Genomic DNA, 24403 nt, shown 5'->3' with positions numbered 1-24403 from the left:
ATTTCAGTCTGGGATCTGCTACCAGGCTAGAGCAGCAGATCTGTTAGCTGCAGGGAAGATTCCACCTGTCTTTCTAGCCTGGGCTTAAACATGCAGAGATGTGAATGACTGTGCTTGAGATCAGTTTTGTCTCCAGTGAGTGCATGCAAACAGGTGCTTACATGCTCTGGAGCTGGACACAGCTAAGTAATGCGTAAGGCATGCTTCTGAGACTGTAGCTGCTAATATCCTATTATGAATCAAAATACAATGTAACCTCTTAATTTGAGAGGTTTCTTTTACTTTACAGGATTATTTTGATCCCAAAGTTAAAGGCTGTTAAGTTACGTATTGGGGGATGACAGACTAGTATTTACTTCCTGTTTTGTTTTATTCTTTGATGTCTTCCCACTATCTCTGATGGAATTAGCTGACCTGTCCTGGAAGTGCCTGAAAAGCAGTGCTTGGCTTGTTTTTCAGCCAGTGTTTTAGTGTAGGTCAAAATTGTCCTTGTGGTTGAAAATGAGCTGTAAACTGTATCAATTCTCATAAGTTGCTTTTCAGTCATTTCTGTTAAGAGTGTAAGCAGCCTGCGCTGAAAGGAAGTGAGTCCATCTCCGGGGCTCTTGTTTTAGCAGTCTGATTCTAGCTTTTTGCATATGGATCAATTGTCTTCAGTGCTTTACAGCACTAATGCCCAAAGCTTTCATGCAGTATTGTTTTAGTGGAGTAGGAAGAGGATGTGACATACGGGTTTCCACTTCCATGGAACCTGTGTTGATTGATCAGTACCTCCCCTGTGCTGAGTCTTGCTCAGTGCTTCCATTCTAATGATAATTTAAGGGAATATGAATTACTTTGTGGGGGGGAAACGGTTGCAACCAAGCGTGAGGCACAGGCTGTTTCCAGCCCCTTCTAGGCCTTCTGAGGACTTGGATTAATTGTCCACTCTTGGAGCCGTTTGGTTATTTTTACTTGACAACAAAGTTTATAGTTGTAGCCACGTAAGAACTTCAGGTACTGAGAAAAGATGCTTTTGGGTTTAAGAACTCTTGTATGGAAACATTTGACAAGGACTTCTGAAAGATCTAGTTTTGCAGATTTTGCTTCTAGGTAGTTGAGGTGAACAGTATCATAGCATCTGCAATTACATGAGTTGTGAATCTGTGTGTATACTCTGTCCCATTGTCCAAGTCACCAATGAGGATGGTAAATAGTGTTGGTCCCAGTATTAATCCCTGTGGTACACCACTGTGACCAGCTGCCCCTTGTGCAATTCTTGGACCAGACAGTGCAACCAGTTTTCAGTCCACTTCACTTTAGTTGATGCTTCATCAGTTTGTCTATGAGGAATTGATGGTAGAAACTGCCAAAAGCCTTACTAATGTAGAGATAGATGAGCAGAATCCACTACTCTTCTGTCAAGGTTATGAGGTCAGTCAGGCATGACTTCCTCTACATCAGTCCATGCTGACTGTCCCCAGTCACCTTTTATGTTTGAGAGTGGCTTCCCAGTTTACTTGCTTCAACAGCTTCCCTCCACTCAGCACTGGTGAAGCCATACTTGGAGTACCGTGTCCAGTTCTTCCAACTTGAGATTCTGTGAGATTAAGTTTGTTTAAATGCTTCTTCTCCTGCTCTTCTTTCACTGAGGATGTCTTCTTTATACCAGATCTCAGGGCCTGGGATTCCTGAAGGCAGGTCTTGTCAGAGAAGAAGGTATAGAGTACCAAAGTCTTGTTTTTTTCCTGTGTCCTTTGTCACCAGGTCCCTTGCCTTCATTCAGCAGCAGGCTCACAGCTGGCCTAGTCTTAGCTTCCTTTAGCTCCTGATGTACCTGTAGAAGCCATTCTTACTGTCTTTGTTTTTGCACTTCATGTCCCGTGTCAGTTTCAGCTCCAAATGGGCTTTGGCTTTCTTGACCACATCCCTGCATACTCAGTTTCTTGCTTCCTCCTGGCTCACCTGACCCTGCCTCCACTTCTGTTTGAGTTTTATCAGGAGCATCTTTGCTCATTCATGCAGACCCCCTGCCACCTTTGCTTAACATAGGGAGGCACATAGGGATGAGATATTCCTGAGCTTGAAAGAAGTCATTATTAAAGGTCTTACCTCTTTATGGTTCTTAAAAATAATGGAGGACTAGCAGAATAGCTTTCTTTCCATCGTTCGGTTTTCGTTGCATATGCTAAGGGGTGAAAGTAGTAGGCCACTGGAACATATTTTGTGAAACTAAGAACAGATAGATGCCTGAGATGGCAAATACAGAGTTACTATCTTGCATCTGGTCTCTGGTTCCAGGAAGCTATATAGGATTTGTTGGAGCATTTGATGCTACTTTTTTTTTCTTTTTTAATTCTAAAGAAAGCAATTTATCATTTTGAAAACTATAACCAAAGGTTAAAGTGTTCAGGCATATATATGACTTCATTCCATTTTTGATATCTGTACAATGTCTCAGTGTTTGTCAAAGCAGTTCTGATTTACTGCTTTGATAGTCACTATACCTTGTTCTGTTTTTAAAATTTCTTGACTTTAACTGGGATATAATGAATAGTTACCGATTTGCTCTTCCATTGACTATTGATGGAATGGGATAGAAGTTGTGAACCAATGTTCACAAAGTCGGTTTCTTAATCCTTCAAATCCCATGATAAAATGTTTGGATCTTCCAGTCTTTGCTGGTGCCCTGCATCTATTTATGGGTTATTTTATTCAGTTCTGCTAATTGAATCCTTGATTTGAAACCATTTCTTCATAGAAATGCATAGGTTATTTCTTGTTGAACATGTTACTAGGAAATAGCTACTGGTGTGTATCTAAAAAAGCCTGTGACCCATTTGCCCAAGTTTTAGGTTTTTACGTAAACAAAACCGACTTCTCGACATAGGCTTGCAGCCTTCTCGGTCAATACTGCTTTGACTTGAACTTACAGGTGCCATGCCCTAGAATTAAGGAACTTGATGGAACAAATACATTTCAGTGCTCTTTTTTGTGATACTCTGTTGCTAACCTCTGAGCCAGCAGCACCTTTTATAACTACTGCTGCTCACTGTGGAGGGTCTTACTGCCTGGATTTGGATATTCCTGGTATGCCTTAATGTTTGAGGCAGTTATATATGTATCTCTGACCTTGCAACTAGATAATCTTTTGGAAACTGCCTTCTCAAAAGAAAGTAGGCCTCAGCAAGAAGTTGAGCTGTTTATGGATGAATTTTTCCTTGAGGAACTTTGTGTGTTAGAATAGTTTTAGACTTGCAGAAAGTAGGCAAGGTTGGCTGGTAAAGAAGTGAATATGGCTGTCTACTTTGGAATGACCACATACAATGTTTAATCTTCCCCTTTGCTAAGCAGAGTTGCATTGATAGCATATTAATTTATTAACTCTCCTTAAAATAGAAAAGCATCCATCCCCTCTGGAGAGTGCTGCACCTGATTCTGTCAGTCAAGAGCAAGTAAAATGGATGTTGTCAGACCAATTTGAGAGGCTTTATGTGCTGATACGGTGAAGAATCTGATATAACTGTAAAGCTTAGAGTTGTGGAAAATGGCTGTTGGGTTTTCATGTAGCTGTGAGATTCGGATGGGTATCTGTTCGCTCCCCATTTTTCTAAAATTCAGCATTCAAGACGGTATTTCTCACTTTGCTCCCAGGTGATGCTTGGGAATAATAGTGAGCTCTCTAAGAGTTATGAAATTACAATTTTTGCATTTCTCAGTGCTGTATTTAAAAAATAGAATTCCTGCTTCCCAGATGATGACAGGTAATGTGATTTCCTTCTGTCACCGTAGGATGCCTGGCTTGCACAACCTGGTTCTTTGGTTCCTTAAATCTTTGAATCTGTGCCTTAATATAAAAACCTAACCCATTGCACTTTGTTTTCAGGCATTTAGACTAAAGTGAAATGATAGCCTAATGCAGTAACTGCTTGCTTTGTTTTGTGGTGTCTTTTAGTTGGTCTCTGAAAGTGATGTTTGGGAAGTTTTTAGCTGTTCACTAGTAAATGGTGGTTGTAGTCTTAAAGATACAGTGTATGTCTGCTTTGAAGGTGGGAAGTTAGTGTAGTGATGCAGCTTTTATTTGTTTTACCAGGGTTTTACTGTTGTACTCAAAGAAAGCAAAATTCAGTGCAACACTGAGGAACATTTTACCTTCTGCAAAAATACAACTTTCTTTTCCAGAAAACTCTCAGAAATGTCATAACAGGTTAATAACAAAAGCTGGTTTGAGCACATTTCTGCAGACTTTTACCCTTACAGTATGCGACATGTTGGCCTAAGGCACAGGACATGAGCAGTCTAGTTTTGGAAAGTACTGCTGCTCCCAGAATGCATTTTTCTCTGATGGATATTTACCAGTATCACCTGCAGCAAGATGATGTCAGGAGCAGCTTCTCTATGGTAATAGTCATGGTTTGTACTCAGTTCTGTCCTTTGTGCTCTCTAAGGAAGAATTAAGTGCTCTGAGTGGAAGTCATCTCTATCTAGAAATTTGCCAGACTAGTAGATGGTGGTTCTATTTGTGGAAGTGGGAAACCCAGCTACAAAAACTGGGAAACAATATTGATGGTAACAGCCTGTATAGTGAGGAGTCGGGCTGCTGGCACTCCTCTGGGTTTTAGTGCATGGCCTTTCTTGGGGCCAGAGGGACTGGTTCGTGACATGGCTAGTGGTTTGCATCAAAATAAGGCAGAGCACGAAAACTGATTTTTCAGCAGGCATGTTAATAGCGCATCAGTATACCGGAGGCAGTCAGCTTGTGCAAAGATGCTGTTTAATCTTTGTCCCTTACTATACAGAAGAGAACTTTGTTCAGAAAGCAGTGTGGCCATTCTGGATGTGTTGTTGGACTGGTGGGGGCAATACATTTACTCTGTAATGTGTGTGCTGAAATAAACGTTTAAAATATTTATGCTTGAGTCTGTTTTGTGACCCTCAAACTTACTAAAATAAAATTCTTACCAAGCAGTTCTACCATAGCTCTTCTGAATTGAGAAAATTCTGAAAAGCTGGTGGCAGTGTACAGTGCCTTGTTGTGGTCTGTTTACATTTTGTTACTACTTTATCAAACATCTGAAAGCTCAGGGGTAAAGCCCAGTAACGCTGAATATTGCTGCATCTTTCTTGTTCCCGAGAGCCCAGTGCCAGCTTCTTATTTCAAGTGTCACTAGTTTGAGTAAACATGGAGGAGGCTCTCTAAGGGCTCCGGTTGCCATCTGTGAATGCCAGCATTTAAAAAGGGCTTGGAGGAACCTACTCTTTTGCTTTCAAGAGCAAAAACTTACTCTTTCTGCTTTTCTAGAGCAGAAAGAAAACTTGCCAGTATTTTACCTGAAACTTGTAGTCACACTTTCTAGAATAGTCACCATTTTAACCACTGGTTAGGGAATGGGCTTAAGGCAAGTGGATTTGGGTTTCCAACAGTTGGTAAGCCCTCAATAACATCATAGCATTCATAGCAGAAGTTCTTAAATTGATTTTTTTTTTTTTTTTTTATTTTTTTTGCAATGTGCATAGCACTTTAAATATTGTCAGAATTTCCTTTCTGAATAGTATTCTTTGGGGATTTAAAATGCTGAGTGCTTGGTCTGCTGTGGGTGTTTCCAAGGGCACTGAAATTACAGTACCTTGAAGTGTAATCATAACTGGGCTTTAGGGCTATGATTTCTTCAGTGAGAGTTCCCCAGCAAAAAAAAAAAAAAAAAAAAGTGCTCTAAACGTTAGCACCTATTGGGGGCTAATCTTTAATAATCTGGGAAAGATTTTCCTTTACGCTATTAAGAAATACTTTGGAGGTGCACTTCTTACCACTTTGCATTGCGGTAAATCTGTGAACTGCTGCAGTTTATGTTGGCAATCATTGTATGACCTTACCATATAACAGAGTTCAATTTCCCTCAAATTTCACATGGGTGCATATGGAATGAATGACCAGGGGGATTTTTTTCTATATACAACTAGCTGATGTCAGTCTGCACCCAGAGCAGGAAGGCAGGCAGGTGTGCTATCTGGGTGTGAAAAAGTGCAGCACAGTCTCACAGTGGTGGAGTGCAATTCCAGGCTTCTGGGTTTTTTTTTTCGTTCCTCCTACCATGAACTCAGTTCTCTTTCAAGATGAGCAGTCTGGTGTCTTTCAGAATTGTGCTGGGCACATGATATCACATAAAAGTGAGCACATTAACTGGTATAGATACTCCCACATGTCCTAGAAAGGTTAAGAAAAGACACACAAATGCCTACTGGAATTATTCGTATTGTTATCACTTTCCTTTTTCACCCTAGTTTGTACTGTGGTTCCTCGCCACAGCCTGGAAGTCCTTGGCATTGTATAGGTGCTTCTTTACTATTCAGGTGTACTTTCTTCGTTGTACTCTGATAGTGATCTTAAGCACTGCTGGTAAAGGTGAAGTGCCAGCAGTACCATCTCTGAGTATACCTTTAGGGAGTTCATCTGCTGTGGGCAGAAGCTTGGTGGAACAGTTGTGCTTCACTCAGAGAAAAATACAGCAGTTATTTTGCAACTGCTTAGATTCTCTTCTGTAAGAAGAGGGTATTCCAGGAAACAACACAAAACTGTAGCTGAATTCAGCTATCTATAACTTCAAGTACAATTTAATTATGTACACTGGGTAGTGTCAATTCAGTATCCAAATATAGGTCCTTAGGCTTTTTTCTTTCTTTCCTTTTTTTTTTTTTGTTCCAGCAGTGTATTACTGAAAAATTCAGCCAATTTAAGTTGTTACAAGACATGAATATATAATGAAACTCATTTTGAGGGCAAGCATCGCATATCCTGCCATAAAACAGGTCTTCAAGCTTGTAGAAACTTGTTTTCTGCTGTGGATAGCATCTTTCCTTCCTCCTTTTCATCAGAGAGATTTGCAAGATGTTTTTTTGTCACTTAATGTAAGTATTACAAGGACTGTGGGGGTAGGAAGTCTTTATGAATGAAAGGGATACAGCATATCTGGTGTACGGCTATATCTGTATTACCTGGCTGCTTGGTAGAGAAACTCCATGTGGATTGGAACTAGGTATCTTAAGGTCCTTTCCAACCCTAACCATTCTATGATTATTAGAAGGGCCCAGGGACTGTGGCAATCACTTTTGTAAGATATGCTGCCTATCACATGATCAGAGATGTGGGTTGTCAGTATGATTGTCCTGTATAATTACCTGATTGGAAAGGAGCAACCTAGCAGGCAATAGTAAATCATATTGGAGATGCAATACGTATGGGAATCAGAGGGTAGGGGAAGGTATTAAGACAAAAAGTAAACAACTGATAGAATTTTTCAGTGCACAGAAATAATCATGGGCCCAATTGCTACTAGACTGCTTGAGGGCATTCCACTTAAGTGGAATTATTGTTGCAGTTAAACAGTAGTCCTTGGCATTAAGCATCTTCAGCTTTAAATCTCTTGGAGACAGTCCAGTTAATTGGAATATATGTTATTGCCTAGTTTTGTATTATTTATGCCATTAACTGTAAGGCAATTAAAAAGGGTTTTAAACAATATCTCTGCAATGATACCCAGGAATTTTTATTTTGGGGTTACTTTGGGTTTTTGGTTTGTTTTTTTCCAGTTCAGCCAGGCTCAGTTTCTTCTGCACTAGCTGTTACATGAAGCAGCAGATGCAGTGATATGTATCCAATATGCATCCAATCTTTTCTGTGCATCCTAGAGAATTTACATACAAAATATAGAGGTGATGCTCACACGCACTTTATGTTTTTCAGTAACTCATAGAGGAATAGGTTAACTTCTTGTTAGAAGTTTTTCTGCTGCTTTAAAGACATGCTGCGTCTTTTCTGGTGGTTAGATTTATTATGATTCTTAGTGACTAAGAAGTTGCAGTGAGGGCTGACCCATGTGAAATGTCTGTCTCTAAGCAAAATACAGGAAATAGTGATAAAAGGTCCTAGTTGTTGATCGCATAAGTCTTGTAAAGTTTACATAAAGTAGTTGTAGTGACTATGCTGTATTTACTCTGTAAAGTAAGTTCACTGTGAGCATGCTAGCATGGCTCAAGAAGTCACTGTCCGAAATCACTAACCAAACTGATTTTGAGCGTTGTTAGCAGTGAGAAGTGGTATAAGTTTTGTTAAGCCGTCACAGGAGCTAATTTGGAAATTTATGGAATTTTTAGATCTTTACCAATCAGTTAAAGTACAGGCAAGGGTAGCATATAGTTGTGAGTTCATGGCTTAGCATATGAATGTTTGGAATTAAACATTGTGTAGTATGTTATTTCCTGATGTATATGCATGGGATAATGGGTAAAACCAAAGTAACTTTCTAACTGTAGGTCTTGCATAGCTGTGACATACTGGCTAATGAAGATTTGGGGCAGTATTAGCATTTCTATATTTATGGTTCTACCATTTGGGGAAATTTTCTTCTGTGAGCACTGGGGGTGTAGCTGTTGACTACAACATCCGTTTTGTAGACCAAACCTTTTTAAAGTTTCTTGTGTATGTGAGGGGGTTGTTTTTAGGATTACACAGTCATAGTGAACAGATCTTCCAGCATGAAACATGTAAGCAGCGTTCTCACAAACAATCAAAATGTATTTTACATCTGGGTTTACTGCAGATTCAGAGTATGGCATCTTGCCACAAGGAGCAAGTGTATCAAGGACTTCCTCTTGAAGAAGGAAATAGTGTGGGTAAGGCTAAGGGAGTTCTTGGGAAATATAAATTTACATTGTAAGTGGAATGCAATTCTAAGTGAATACAGTATGGGCTTTTCTATCATTAATCTTACTAGTGTTTTCTGTAGGCAATTTTTGTCAACATTGTCATTGGTGTTATGGCAATACTTCAGATCCTGTTCAAAAAAAAAAAGGCTGCCTTATTACAAGCCCTCTATAATCACCAGAGTTCCCACTTCCAAAAGAGCTTACAATTTAAACAGAAGAACAGAAACATGCTGCAGAAAGAAACTACATAAGTACAGTGGACTGCAATGACATAATATAATGTCATTGTCTGTAGTAGGGCTTTTGGGGCAAGTTTCTAGAGGAAATGAAGAAATGGAAGAAAAAGGAAAGTGCACAGTGGTGGGAAAGGAGAATTAATAGTGAGAAGGAGTAAAGTACAGCAGAGGTGAGAAATTGAGAGCTGGAGGAAAGGGACTGAATCCATGACTAGTCATTTATTTAGTGGAAACACCTAGATTAATACCTTAGGAGTGATGTGTTAATGTGGTTTCCAAGTGACATGGTGTAGGTGGTTTTCACAAGCAAACATAGTGTTCATTGTAAATGCATAAGCTGAATTTTGCTTAAAGATCACAGATCTCTTCCTCCACCCACACTGTTCTTACACTTCTTGATACCATACTTTCTATTTGCTATAGAATGTGTTTATCTTTTTACCTGCAGTCATAAGGTTGAAGTTCGGGGGGGGGGAACCCAAAAGGAAACACAGCTAACTTGGAACAGTGGAAGCAAAAGATCACATTTATGGTAAACCTGGTTATATCAAGTGTAAAACTGGGTTCTCCTACATACAGATTTGAGAACTCCTGTCAGTTGCCTGTAAACATTAAGCTTGTCCCTTAAGACCCTAGCTGCTTGACATATGTTGATACAAGAGATGATACACTTCTCTCTCAAAGTAGAGGGGCAAATGACTTAGTCTAGGCAAACAAACTAAGAAAGAAAAAAAATGCAGCCTGGTTTGTGTGCCTGGTACTTATGTGTGTTCCCTGTAGATGCAGCCAAGGAACAGATCCCACAGCCACCTACTCTGTTCACCTCTCCATGCACCTTGAGTGCACTTGTCTTCTTCTTGAGTGCCCTTAAGCCCTGTCTGTCCTCCTAATACTGATTCTAGATCTGCACCCCTCACCTTCTGTGCTAGTGTACGCCAAGATGATGCATGGGGTGGGAGCTATTATGTAATGGAACATAATGTAATTAGCATCTACAGGGATCTGAATTAAGAAGATACAGTGTTAAGATACTGCATTGGAAATATGCTGAGTCCTTGAAGCAAAGTTAAACTTCAATGGGTAATTCTTGCTGTGGGAATTCTTAACTTGGTTGTTATTGTAAAAGCTCAGCAAATTTTTGAGAAGCTGGTTTGCTACTCTGTAAAGTGAAAACTAATAGCCGAAGCAAGTAAAGCTTCTGTCTGCTGGGGAGTTCTTTGTGCTTCACCCATCAGTTTATTAGATATTTTTAATCAGTATTGACAGAGTGGGAGAACTCAAAAATAAGTTGGTGGGCTTGCTACAGGAACAGCTGTGTTGAGAATAGTTTCTCTGCTGGTTGGCCTGTTTGTTAGCTAGTCAGTATGTGTGCTGATGGTTTTGCCCAACATGCACAGTTAAATTGAAACCTGCGAAAGAAGTTGCTGCTTGGCTAGTAAGGTGATGTGGTAGGGGAACTGAAAGCTATGCAAACTCCCAGAAGAGATGAGGAAGGTAACTGGAAGCTCTGCAGGGATGCTTGAACCATTAGAAAAGGTCTGTCTGCGTAAGAAAGGGAGATGCACATCCAAAGGAAATCAGGCTCCATATAATCTGCATCGTGTAGGCTAAATTATTTAAAAGTAACTGAGTTAAGTACTTAAAAATTAATATAGTGCTTGCTTAGCACAATTACTATATTAAGTTTTGTAACAAAGGTTGAAAACTTGTATTTTTACCCAATGAGTGAGAGATAGGCATTTTTATAGTGTCTTATGATAAATTTTTCATTTTGTCCGCTCTATCAAATTTAACTGCAGCTTTACTTAGTGATACAGTAAACTCCTTGGTGGTCATGAGAATCTGAAAAGCGGGGGAAGGTAGGAGGAGGTGTTAATGATTAAATGGCTTATTATTTTCTGAAATACTGTTTGGTAAAATCCATATTCTTGAATCATCCAAGCTTGGCATTGCTTCTGTAAGGAAATGTAGTTCTGTGATATGGTCAGGTCCTCTAATACTAGAAGTAGTAACCTTCTTAAATAAAATGTTTAAGCACTCATGGGTTTTTAAAAAAACAAAACCAAACCCGATGCACTTGGTGGTAGTTCTTTAGTACTCTCAGGATTTTTGTACAGACATCTCATGGTTACCTTCTAAAGCTGTTAGGTGAACATGCTCACTTTTTAAGGCTCTAAGTCAAGAGGAGGCATATTTTACAGCTCATTAAAATATTATTTGTGTGTGATGCGGAAACAAGTTCAAAGTCTGACACAACACAACTGCTCTTTGGTAGCATTAGAGGGGGAAGATGGATCGTTTACACCCCTCACTGCCAGTTTTGGAATGATTCTTTTTGCCAAGCCAGCTGATACGCTATATTTGGAAATGTGGCTGTGTTATGTATTACCAAGCTTATTCATCATTGCTGTCAGTGTACTCTCTCTGCAGAATGCTTTCAGGAATTTTCAACAATGTTCTTTTGAAAGGAAACATAGCACAGTACTTAAAAAATATTCACCAGAAGACAACCAGAAAAAAAAACAAACCAAAAAACAACCCAAAATGTGTATTGCTGCTGCTTCAGATATTTATGAAGTCTGCAGTTCATCTCAGTCCTGAAGGATTTTTTGGTGTGCTTTTCTCCACATGTCATGCAGCTATATTTTAAATTGCTGCTTCTGTTGTCATGCGTGTACTGGCAAAACAGCCTGTGTTTTTTCATTGCTGTGTTGAGAAGCAGGCTCACACTTCATTTCTTTTGAAACAATAGTTTGTCACTTGCAAAAAAAGATGCTTTATATCTGAAATTTTGTTACAAATTAAAAACTACTGTTTTCTCCAAAGTCATAAATCTTCTTAGGAATTCCCAGTAATTTCTTTAGAATTGAAATTGAACTCTAAACTCTGTTTCATGAACTGTAATTTTAATTACAAAAAGCAGTTTCACAAAGGAACCACACTTACTTTCTCCATATTGGGTGTCATCATTGTAAGTCTTCATTTGCTATTTAAATATGGCAGAGCATTACTCAGCTAAACTGTTTTTTGCCAAATGTGAAATTATGTTGTGTGTTAGTTTTCAGAAATTTTGAGGAAAACTTTCATAATCTATTTTTCAATTATATATTATATAAAATATGTGATTTTATTTTTTTTTTTTCATGGTACCCCGGCAGTGTTCAAGGCCAGGTTGGATGGGGCTTTGAGCAACCTGGTCTGGTGGATGGCATCCCTGCCCATGGCAGGGAGTTGGAACTACATGGTCTTTAAGGTTCCTTTCGATCCAAACCATCCTGTGATTCTATACACAGCTCTACTGGGTTGGCATTTGGAATACATTTTCTGCACAGCTATGTACAGCAGCAATTTCTTTTAAATTATGGCTTTTACTAAACAATGCAGTTGTCAACACATAGATTTTAAATAGTTATATCTGTAATTGAGCAATGAATGGAGATAAGTAATGTAGGAAGTACATTTCTGATTGGGAATTTGATTTTAAAAAGTGCAGTTTTGATCAAGATAGATGATTCCTTAAAAGAAAATACTTCCATGCCAAGATATCTCAAGATATCAGTCTGCTTGGTTTTGTTTTTTTGTGAAGAAACTTGATGATTTAATCATGCATGCAGAATATTTTCTCTGTAGAAATTCTGATGATTAAGAAGCAATAGTTTAAACAAGATACATACATCAGAGAGGCAGCAAAGATACTTCCAGAGCTTATTTCGTGTTCATATCCTGGTAGCATCCTCCTGAAAAAAAAAAAACCCTGCATTTCTGATTACAGTGCCATCAGTCCAATGAGCTGTGTTCACTGAGCTTGTTTTTTTCCTATGGTATGTTTGCTGCATGTTATCTGAGCAATAGGAGCTGCGACAGATTCTTGTGTAGCCTTGGAAGTTCTTACTAGATTTCAGCTAGAGAGGGTTTTTTTGCCTCTAAAACAATATTCACCTATGATATTCATGGAAATACTAAGCATTGCTTGAATTTTTCTTTGTCATATTTAGGAAATTGAACTTCATATACTCTAAAATGCCCCAGGACTTCACATTCTCCATGTGCTCAGGGAGAGTCCTGTTCCTTGTGCTGTGTTGTGTCAGAAAATGAAAGAATTTGGTTTGTTTGCCTTTCTTTTTGAATACACCTTATAGTTTTGCTTTAGATTCCCCCCACTGATATGAGATGTTGTCTTTTCAGTTGGTTTTGAGCTCCTTAAATTTGGAGTTAGTAACTTAACAGTGTTAACCTTAACTTGCTTTGTGATCATTCACAGTTACTATTTAAAATAAGCTTTGGGTTTCGCAGTTTCTTGTTTACTCTAATTTCAATGGAAAATGAAACTAGCCAGATTATGTACCTTTCCCACTAGATTTTTTTTTTACATATAGCATTTGTATTTTAAACAATCTGCCATGTACAGTTACTTAACATGGATTGCAATTGTTTCAGCCTTTATCACTGTGGGGAAGCAGCTTTTCAGACAGTTTGGTACATTCCAGTATTAATACCAGTTGCCAAAGAACAAAACTTTTTGATAGGAGTAGGATAGGAAACATTAAATTTTGAGTAAGCTACACTGACTAAGGATCAGAGGATCCCTTTTATATGTGCAGAGTGCTCAGGAATCCACAGTGCTTCTATGAGTATTTTAGCACTGTTAATGGATTATCACAGTGTGTGATAACTTAAAGCTGCTACGGCTGAGGTGATCTTGATGACTCAGGCAGCTGAAATCTTTCAGGTGTCCAAAGCTACCTGAATGTATCTGAATCCCCTCTCCCCGTGAAGTTACTGGACATAGAACCTTCTGTACTGTACAGGAAGATACTGTATACCAGGAAGACCACATAGGCTGCCTGTACAGATGTGAAAGCATCAGTTGCAATAACATGTAGAATCATAGAAAAATGTAGGTGGAAAGGGACCTCTGGGGATTGAGAGACTTGGTTCTCTTTTAACTTCAAAGTTAGATCAGGTTGCTTAGAGCCTTGCCCAATAAATTTTTTTTAATTCTCCAAGGTTGCTTGGAGATGCTGTTAAATCTCCATCCTGCTCAGTGCTCAGCCACCTTCAAAGTGAGGAGTTTCCTTGTATTTATTTGGAATTTCCCTTGCAGCATCGTGTAATTGTTGCCTTTTGCTGTGCTTGCCTGGGAAGAATCTGCCCCCACCCTTTGTATAACTCCCTGTGAAGCTAGTCATGGGCTCCTTTTCTTCTCCAGACTGAACAAATCCAACTCCCTCATTGCCTTTCATCTCATGTGTCGGGCCTTTTGTTGATTTAATGGCCTTCTTCTGGATGTGCTCCAGGTTGCACGCACCTCCTGTTCTGCAGCGCCCAAAACCGTACAGCACTCTAAATGTGGCCTCACTAGTGTCAAGCAGAAGGGAATAATCATTTCCCTTGACCTGCTGCTTATGGTCTTGCTTATAGTGCTCAAATTACAGTTAGTTTTCATTGCTTTAAGGGTGTGCTGCTGGCTTATGCACAACTTGCTGTCTGCTAGAGCCTCCACATGCTTTTGTGCAAAACTGCTGCTTGTCCAGTTTGCTGCTGTAAAGCTGAATAGGGCTTGTCTTTCCCAAATGCAGAACACTTTATATTTGCCTTTTATAAAGTTCCTGTTGGCCTCTTCCTTCAGTTTGCTGAGGTTCCTCTGAATGGTGGCCTTGCCCTTCAGCATGTTGACTGCTTTCCCTGTTTGATGCCATCTCTATATTTGCTGAGGATGCTTTCTGTCCTACCATCTGAATCTGATTAGGATGTTTCCCAGTACTGACCACTGAGGAATACTGCATCTAACCAGTTGGCATTTAGACTTACAGTTATTAACCACAACTCTTTGAACTTCATGGTTCAAGGGATTTTTATTTTGCCCTCCTTGTTGTCTGCCTGTTCAGTCCATGTCTCCTCATTTTGTCAGCCTTGCTTAAGTCAAAGCAACTGGCAACCACTGATTCTCCCTGATCCACAGAGCCACTTGTTTCTTCAGAAGGCAGGCAGGTTGGTTGTACAGTTTGCTTTTAGAAGTCTGATCCCAGTCACATTCATGTCCATTGTGCCTGGAAATAGTTTCCCTTTAGGACGCATTCTGCATTTTGTACAGCAAATGCGGTGAGACTGACTACTATCTAGTTTCCTGCATCCTTTAGCTTCTCTGCCCTCACCTTGCTCTTCTCTTGGGTTTCATTTGTTTAAGTTACCTGTTTCCTGTCAAAGGTGATCACCAAGTCTTTTCAAAGATGTTAGCCAGCAGCTTTCCACTGACATCAGCTAGCTTTCTCACTACCTTGGATGTTTCCCATCTTGTCTTATGTATTTGTACAGTAGATCCAGCTTGCCTGAATAGCCTTTTAAATTGATAGATCCTCTCCCTCAAGCTTTGCTACTAGATGCAGACCCGAGGGAAGCCTGATAGCAGACCTTGCTGGTAGAGACCATGCCCAAGGATTGGGTATCTCAACTTTTTCTGTACCCTTTGTTACTGGGTTGCTTTCCAATTCAGCTGCTGAGCTACGCTTTCTCTGCTCATAGTGTACCTGTTGAATCATTTCTTCTTACATTTCACATCCCTCTTTAATATCAACTCCAGAGAAGCTCTGGCCTCCCTAATTCAGTCTCTGCTTGCCCAGACAGTGTATCTATATTCTGCAGTTGCTTGTCCCCACTTCCACTTTACATATGTTTCTGTTTTGTTTGAGGTCAGTCAGTGAGGAGTCCCCCATACAGTCAGCTGGTCTCCTGCTGTGCTTGCTTATTTTCTTGTGTGTTGGGAAGGACTGTTTTTGTGCCCAGAGAGGAGTGTGCAGGAAAATGACTGGCTGTCATGGGCTCCTTGTAGTTTCTCAGGGCATTCTGCTTACCATTTCCTGAGCAAACCCCTCCTCTACTGTTGTGAAGTCCAGAGTCTTTAGTCTGCTTCTTTCTTTCTTTTCTTTCTTCAAGTTCTTGCACTACCATTTCACAGTTACTGTGTCCAAGGCTGCCATATGCATGAGGAGTTCTTCTGTATTCACGAGTACCAGATCTTGTGCTACCCCAATCCCAGAAGCTTGTTCAGTGCTATCATCTAAAATTGTTCCCAGTGCATGTGAAAAGCTCATTGGATATTTCACACCCTGCTATGTTGCCCTTCTGGTAGATATGTCACTTAAGTCCTCCATGGAAACGAGGGATTCTGAATACTGGAAAACCAGCCTAGGATGATGTTCCATTTATTTTGGTAACTGAAAATAAGTTTTCCTTAACTAGTCTCGCACCACAGGAAGCTGCTGAAAAGACATATATATATATATAGTGTTTTGATTTTACTTTGAAATGAAATACTAAATTTTCTATTCATTTTGAGTTGCTACTTCAGTGCTGTCACAAATACTAATTCAGCTGATGTCTGGGGTGCATCTGATGAGGTAAAATAATGTGGTTATATAGCATGGATACTTTCTTATCCATAATATATGTTCACAGCTAATAAATTTGCAAGTGATCTGAATGATTTTTTTTTCCTTTTAAGATTTCTACTTTTTAATTACCCTGAGGTAATTAACATGCAACTACATGAAATATTGCTTCAGATCATAGTGTATGGTTGTCTTATGTTCGGGCCATGCAATATTTGCACTTATATATGTGCCAGAACCAACTCCTCATGCTGCTGCTTTAAGTGACTAATAAGAGAAGATCTTGTCCATTCATCATTATTGTATTTTGTTTCTTGGTAATTGGTGACAGTGTGCTTCTTAATCTATTTTAGTTGGAAGATGGGGAAGAAGAGCCGAGTCAAAACTCAAAAGTCAGGTACAGGAGCCACAGCGACAGTACCTCCAAAGGAAATGTTGAATCTAATTAGTGAGTTATTGCAAAGTAAGTTTTGTTTTTTATGCCTCTCCGGGAAAAAGAATGCTGTGCAGACCACTCAAAAAAATGTTCTCTTGTTGAAGCTGGTGAAGTCTATTCATTTCCTGAAAGCAGCCAAGCTTGCTATTTCAGCTTGCTTAAGATAGTATAGTATGTATCTCTGTTAGTATCTACTGTTACTGGTTTATTTATATGTGTATATATTGAATGTATGTATTTCTGGCAGCTTTTGGCTTTATATCTAAACACAAACATTAAATACTGGGTGAGATTAGATTTAAAAAAAACCCTAGGTAACTTGACATTAAAGCTTTGTCAGAAATGTTTTTCCTCTAAACCTCAAGAACTGCACTGTTTTTGTTTATTATATGAGCACTTCTTTGAGCTGATACCAGATCAGGTGAAATAACTGTGGAAAGCAGCAATACAACTCAATACAACTGCACTGATATTCTTGTTGCTTAAATAAAAATTTTATTGTTGCTGCTGTTAGGAAACTTTTTATAGTGCTTGGTTCTTGTGCATGGCCCAAAGGTTGATTCTCTTGTTGAGGAACTTGGAACTCATCCATTATTTTTAGTAAATACGAAACGCAGAGCATAATTTCATATGATGATGCTAAACTACTGCTCACTCTTTCTGCTGTCGTTAGTGACTGCTAAGCTACACTTCTTGTTGAAGCACAAGTCTAAATTTTTATATCCTGGACACATCTAAATGTTGCCTTAGAAAAATTATTTTTTTCTTTAGCATTGCTCACAAAGAGGAGACAAGGAGTTGGCAGGGCTGTCTGCTTATGATGCAATTGGCCTGTGCTTTGCTACCAAAGATAAAACATAGATCTAACTTTCTAAGCAAAGACAAGTATCAGATGTTCTTTTTGCAAGCTGCCATATTTCATTCAATGCAAGGTAACTTTCAGCCATCCACTTGGATTTATCCAGCTTAGATCAAGAAATCCACACAGTGGCGTTTAGTATATTGTCAGAGACACTGGGGTTATAATCTAAAGCTAAAGCTTGGCTAAGTGTTCCTTTGCTTGTCCCTCTGGTTTGCACGCATCTATAAAACCAGCATTGGTTAGGCAGGTCAAATGTATGTACCAGCAAATTTCTCAGTTACGTAAGGTAAGCTCTGTGCTATTATCATTTGCTTTCATCACAGCAAGAATGATGGCAAGCAGACTAATGTAAACAGATCGGTTTGCTTGGATTATTGAAAACAGAGACCTTTTTTGTGTTCTTGTTTATCTGGGAGACTACTTAATGGTCTAGTTGTTTACCCTTTTTTCTTCTTAGCTTTTTAGACTTTGATATTTCCATGTTTGAAAGAATATTAAAAAAATATGCTTGAAGCAGGTTGTACTGAAAATTTCAAAAGCCTCTATGTCTCTGTCCCATGTTAAAGAACAAGATGCTTGCAATGATGGGGGCTGTCGTGTTTACAATTTAAACATGTTTGAAGGACACGTAGTGCTAGTGTTCAGTTAAAGTTTCTGTGAAACCATGACCTTTAATCTGATGTTAAAATTATATATATACACTTTATTAAGAAAAATATTTGATATTAATTCTAGAATGCAGCAGTCCTACCCCAGGCCCTGGAAAAGAATGGGAAGAATATGTACAGATTCGCTCGCTTGTAGAGAAAATTCGCAAAAAACAAAAAGGTAAATGTGAAACACTGTATAAGGGTGACTCAGAGTACTGATTAACCTAAAGAATTGTCTGCTGACAGCTAAAAGGAATATTTTTTTGTTGCTGTTATTACATAAGTATTATAGAATCATAGAATAGTTACGGTTGGAAAGCACTTTAAGATCACCTAGTTCCAACCCCCCTGCCATGGGCAGGGACACCTCACACTAAACCATGTCATCCAAGGCTCTGTCCAACCTGGCCTTGAACACTGCCAGGGATGGAGCATTCACAACTTCCCTGGGCAACCCATTCCAATGCCTCACCACCCTAACAGGAAAGAATTCCTTCCTTATATCCAATATAAACTTCCCCGTTTAAGTTTTAACCCGTTACCCCTTGTCCTGTCACTACAGTCCCTAATGAATAGTCCCTCCCCATCATCCCTATAGGCCCCCTTCAGATACTGGAAGGCTGCTATGAGGTCTCCACGCAGCCTTCTCTTCTCCAGGCTGAACAGCCCCAACTTCCTCAGCCTGTCTTCATAAGGGAGGTGCTCCAGCCCCCGATCATCCTCGTGGCCCTCCTCTGGACTTGTTCCAACAGTTCCATGTCCTTTTTATGTTGAGGACACCAGAACTGCACACAATACTCCAGGTGAGGTTTCACGAGAGCAGAGTAGAGGGGCAGGATCACCTCCTTTGACCTGCTGGTCATGCTCCTTTTGATGCAGCCCAGGATACGGTTGAAACAAGCTGGTCCCAGTCTTTGCTGAAGATCTCAAACTATTTCACAAAGACTGATTACTTCAAACCGACACTACTTCCGTGAAAGATGGGAAGTTAATTAAGCACACCTTGAGGACTGGGTAAGAGAAACCGCAGACTGAGTATGTGAAGGAATGGATTACTACCGCAGCAGGGCCATTATCTGATCATCGTTGCCTTGGCCCCCTTCTCTCAGTGAGGCGGAGAAGGCTTTTGCAGAGATTCAGACTTCAAATGGACTTAACTGCCTTCTGAAGGCAGTCATCTCTCTATTCAGGCCTTAGACTGCCTGAATTTAGCACCCCACTGTTTGTGAGATTCAGCCTGGGCTTAAGTGCTCCAAAGGGGACAGCCGTAATCATCAGCTCCAAACCTAAAAGGGACAAATAAAGCTGGAACCTGTCAGGACTTGGCTCCTTCAGAGGAAAAAAAAACAACCCACCAACAAAACACAATTATCAGACTAAAGGGGACTGGTCTGGACAGCCATTAACTGATAACCCCCAAACTATGTTTTGCTTTTAGCAATGTGGCTCTAAACACTTTGCTACAGACATAAAGAGGTTACTGATGGGGGAAGGCAAGCAGGACTCTGCCTTTCCCTGCTCCCACAGAGCACTCTCCTGTTCAACATGTACTCTGTGGCACAGCATCAAAGGCCTACCGTTACTTTAAAAAAAAAAAAAAGAAGAGGGACTGAGGTTCCCAAGTCTAAAAATCAGATTCAAACCTTTGGAAGCACTACTCCTTGAACTGCACTAATCCAAGCAGTTACACATGCCAGCATTCTGAATTAAATTTCATGATTATTTTAATATGAACACTAGTAGATATGAAAAGCGTTTCAGCAATTCAACATGATGACATTACATTTCAGCAATTCAACATGATGACATTAAAGCATGGCAATATAAATACTGTTTAAATGCACAAAGTAAAGACATCAGCTAATAAATCTCCTATAAATCAAGTACATAATTAAAGAAATACCTATGGTGCCACAGTTAATATGGAGTTTTATTGCCAATTTTTGTAACTTTTAAGGTATGCTTATTTTTCAGACTAGAATAGTTTTCTTCTAACATGTTCAGCAACAACTGTTGTTGATACTCTATTTTCATATTAGTTTTGGTTTTATTTGGAGATATATTCTAAAAAAATGCTTTTATTATAATTTTACTAAAAATAACCTCTTTTATGGCTGGGAAATAACTTTTAACCTTGGAATGAATGGTCTGCTCTGGACATACCTGAAGTCCTTACACAATTCTTTCTTCTCTGGTATTTATACAGTGATGACAAAAAAGCCAGACTGCGATTAAATTGGAGTTTGAGTGGTTCATGTATTTGCTTGATAAAGCAAGTACTTAGAGGCATGAAATGCCCTTTCACACCTGTTTTTAAGATATTCTGGCTAATGCATAAAAATCTTTATGAAAGTAATTTTAAGACTCTGAAGATCAGGTACTGGCAGAGGGCCCATGGAGGAATAGATAATACCGTTTGAGTGACTGTATTCTGTAGCTGTGTAAAGATGAACTTGGTAAATAGTTTTGTTGTCCCATGGCTTCTGTAAGTGTATGGCACATGTCCATGTTTTTATGATGCAATACATTTGTGAAATGTAATTTGGGTTAACAAGAAGAAAGTTAGCATTGGGGTTGGCCTGTTTATCTTCTGCACCAGAAAGATTGAATCATCCATGGGCAAAATGGTTGCTGGCAGAGGTGGTAAAATTAGTCTAACAGTATTATGTTAACAAAGCATTTATTTTTTTCCCTTGAAAGATGCAAAACCTAGTAACCACAACACTGTTGACATACAAATATCTTTTAATGTAACACTTTTACAGACATAATTTGGATATTATGGTCTCTTTCAAAACCATTTTTTAATGGAACATAGTAATGCATACTACACATGCACAGTTTTCTAGCTTAATAAAGGCTTTAAACAATTAGCAAAGGAAATATAAATTGCTGTTGGATATTGAGATGTACAAATGAGTATATATTGCCTAAAGTGTGATAATTCCTGCTTTTCTTAAATAGACCACTGGCTTGCAGAACGTGGACTAAAATGAACTTGATTATACAAAACTTTAAAGGTGAAAACTGAGTATTTTGACTTTCTAAAATTTTTTATTGACTCATTAGCAAAATCTTAAAGCTATTTTTCCAATGCAGATTTTCATCAGTAGAGCTATATCTGGTTCAGTATAGAAATAAATTGTTCCCCAGTTTGTAATTGGTGCTTGTACTTTAAAGGAGCTGCTCTTTTTAGTTTGGTAAAATGTGTTATGTATCAGACCACGCCATATGTGAGGAACAGAGGTGTATATATATGAACATATATATATATATGAATTCATATATGAATATATGAATTTCAGAGATGCCTACAGAATGGTTCCAAATACAAGATGGAGGTTAAAGACTTCCAGTAGCCTTATTTAGTATTTGCTTTTCAACCCTTATCAAGTAGGAAATGTTGGAAATCAAAAGAGCAAAGTCCTGGACAGTATGAACACCAATAAAGTTCTGTGGAAGCTATGCAATTAGTCTTACAAGGTTTGTAAGGCTTTAATTCTGGATATATTCCACAGAAAACAGCAAACTGAAGGGAGCATGAAATAAAGCAGAAATGGCTGCTTTCTTTTTTTTTAAAAAAAAGACCAAAACACAGCATCACATTCTCATTGCATTCAAAAAACCCTTTATCAATGTTGAGTTTTTATACTGCATCATCAAAGACTACAGTTTTAGGTGCTGCTTGCACTTCTAACTGCAAATTTGATTTGTCCTGGGGCTTGAAATCCATGATTTGGAGAGGGAGGAAAATTTCAAATATCCTAATACTTCTTTTCTAAAATCCCTTTAATCTAAAGATGTATTTATCACCTGTGCTTAACCAAAATATCTTTGGAGGTAACCAACTCGATGATGACATTTTCATAGAATCACAGAATGGTTTGGATTCGAAAGGACCTTAAGATCATCTAGTTCCAACCCCCTTGCCATGGGCAGGTACAATTTCACTAGACCAGCTTGCTTAAGGCCCTGTCCAGCCTGGCCATCAACACTGCCAGAGATGGGACATTCACTTGGGCAACTTGTTCTGGTGTCTCACCACCCTCAGTAAAGAATTTACTCCTTATATCTAACCTACATCTCTCCTGCTCAGCTTTCTCACTCGTAACATGGCCTGAGCATCTGAGGCGCATTTGGACACTTTTAACATGATCAGACATGAGTTTGGGTTGAAGAAAACACAAATTACAAAAGGAACTGGTTGAGTATAACCAGGTTCATAGGTTCAAATCAGATGATGGAAAAGGGGAAAACAGAAAATGAATGAGGCTTGTGATTTCACAGCTGGATCATGTTTCTGTTGGAGAAGCAAAGCAAAAAAAAATTGGACAAGCTCTGTGTTGTTGGTACGATGATCAATCCTAAGTTGTTTCAGTAAATCCATATGCTACAGGAAAAAGCTAACTGCCTTGTATGTGAGAGTAGAAGCTTGGGATCTGCTTATTTTAATTTCCAGTGATGAATTAATGAAATTGCAGCTGACTCTCAAATTCCTCCTTGTGTCTGTATTAACATGTGGTGGTGATTGCATTTATCATCAGTATTAAGCTGGGAAATAGTTTTGCTCAGCTTATTTAAAAGGGAAAGTGGAGGGAGGCTTCACATTTCATCACGGCTCAGTTTAAGTGGTCATGTTTTTAAGATGACTGATAAGCCAATTTAACAGTTTTAAGATTTCAGCAGTTTAAGTTTGTGAAAATTGGGTATGACATTTGTATGCTGTTGAGTAACACTTAACATAAGACCACTCCTGACTCAGCTACTTCAGAGTAGAACTGCTGTGGGGTAGCAGGTTGCTTTACATGTGCGTTTATATTGAACTTCTTTATCTTTCCGGATCTCCTTTCTGCATTTTTTTTTAATAACTTGTGTTTGTAGGTTTGTCTGTTGTCTTTGATGGAAAAAGAGATGACTATTTCCCTGAACTGATAAAGTGGGCAACTGAAAATGGAGCATCCACAGAGGGTTTTGAAATAGCTAACTTTGAAGAGGAGGGGTTCGGTTTGAAAGCAACAAGAGAGATAAAGGTAAGCATGTGAATATTTGACTTAGATTAGAAAATCGTGTTTGGAATGTAGCCGAAGAGTTCTGAAACACTCGCTATCTTCTCTCCCACCTTTTAAATGCTTATGCAACTGCTGTTCTGATATGCTGTCCAATCTGTGTGCTTGAAATAAATTTATTGATAAAATTGAGTATTATTTTTTGACTATTGGATAGTAATGTGAATTTTTAATCGGCCATTTTTTTCTCTCTGCTGCCTATATTCTGTACCTAATCACCAGAATACTCTACCTCATTGATGAATCCTTGTCTTCCATATTTGTTAAAAACTTAGTCTCTTTTCTTCTTTCATGTCCCTTCTTTTAAAGCACTGATGTTTTTGCCTCAGAAAGAGGTATTTGCAGTACTTAATTTCCAGAAAAAAAAAGAAAACCCCAAATTAAAAAAACAAAACAAAAAAAACATACACACAAAAAACAACCCCAAACAAATTACCTGGTAATTGTAAAGAATATCTTTTGATCATCAGGTAAGGAATATAGACACACACAGCCAACTAACTGTTAAAAGATAAGCATTTAAGATTGCCTCTTTTCATTTTCCGTTTTACAAAGGGGAAACAGGTTTGAGGAACAGTCAGCTGCTGTAGAAAGAATATTAGAAAACAAGAGTATTACATTAATTTTAGGGCTTTAACAGCAAGTAGTTAATAAGGCTAGTGCTACTGGTTGATAAAAATCTGAAGAGTAGTTCTAAAATAAGAATGGGCAATGTGAAAAATCTCTACTGGGAGAAAATATTTGATCACATAGTTAATAGCAATATAATCTGGTATCTTTGAGGTTGTGTGGGCAATCTGCATGTTAGCAGTTCCAAACTGAAGCACTTTATTTTGTAATCTAAGGCTTTGTTTAAAGCTTTCTGTAATGCAGACTGAATCATTTGGTTACCACAATGTAAAACATAGCGTTTGTTTAATTTGCTGTGGAAGAGAAGGAAGAACTTCGATTCAAAATAATTTTGATTAAAAAAAAAAAAAGGGGGAGGGGGAACAACCAAACTTTAGTTAAAGGCGATGGTAGATTTGAGACACTAGGGCATATCATTATAAATTCTAACTGACCCTCTGCTTTTTTTTCTTT

At 38.7% G+C, this 24403-nt stretch overlaps 1 protein-coding gene across 3 annotated transcripts in view; it reads left to right on the top strand.

Annotated features, from left to right (window-relative positions):
• SETD3 (SET domain containing 3, actin N3(tau)-histidine methyltransferase) overlaps positions 1–24403 on the top strand; it is a 61278-nt gene that overhangs the window by 4006 nt on the left and 32869 nt on the right. For all 3 annotated transcript variants that reach the window (XM_062627878.1, XM_062627876.1, XM_062627877.1), the window contains exons 2-4: positions 16660–16769; positions 18340–18432; positions 23136–23284. In XM_062627878.1, the coding sequence (XP_062483862.1) occupies positions 16667–16769; positions 18340–18432; positions 23136–23284 (345 nt within the window). In that variant the 5' untranslated portion in view covers positions 16660–16666. The remainder of the gene's footprint in view (positions 1–16659; positions 16770–18339; positions 18433–23135; positions 23285–24403) is intronic.

This window comes from Pezoporus occidentalis, unplaced genomic scaffold (assembly GCF_034315485.1).
Source record: "Pezoporus occidentalis ecotype Australia unplaced genomic scaffold, CSIRO_AGI_Poc_V1 ctg31, whole genome shotgun sequence".
In the NCBI taxonomy this organism is placed as follows: Eukaryota; Metazoa; Chordata; class Aves; order Psittaciformes; family Psittacidae; genus Pezoporus; species Pezoporus occidentalis.
The sequence above is the reverse complement of the archived record's forward strand: the minus strand, read 5'-3'. Positions and strand labels throughout refer to the sequence as shown.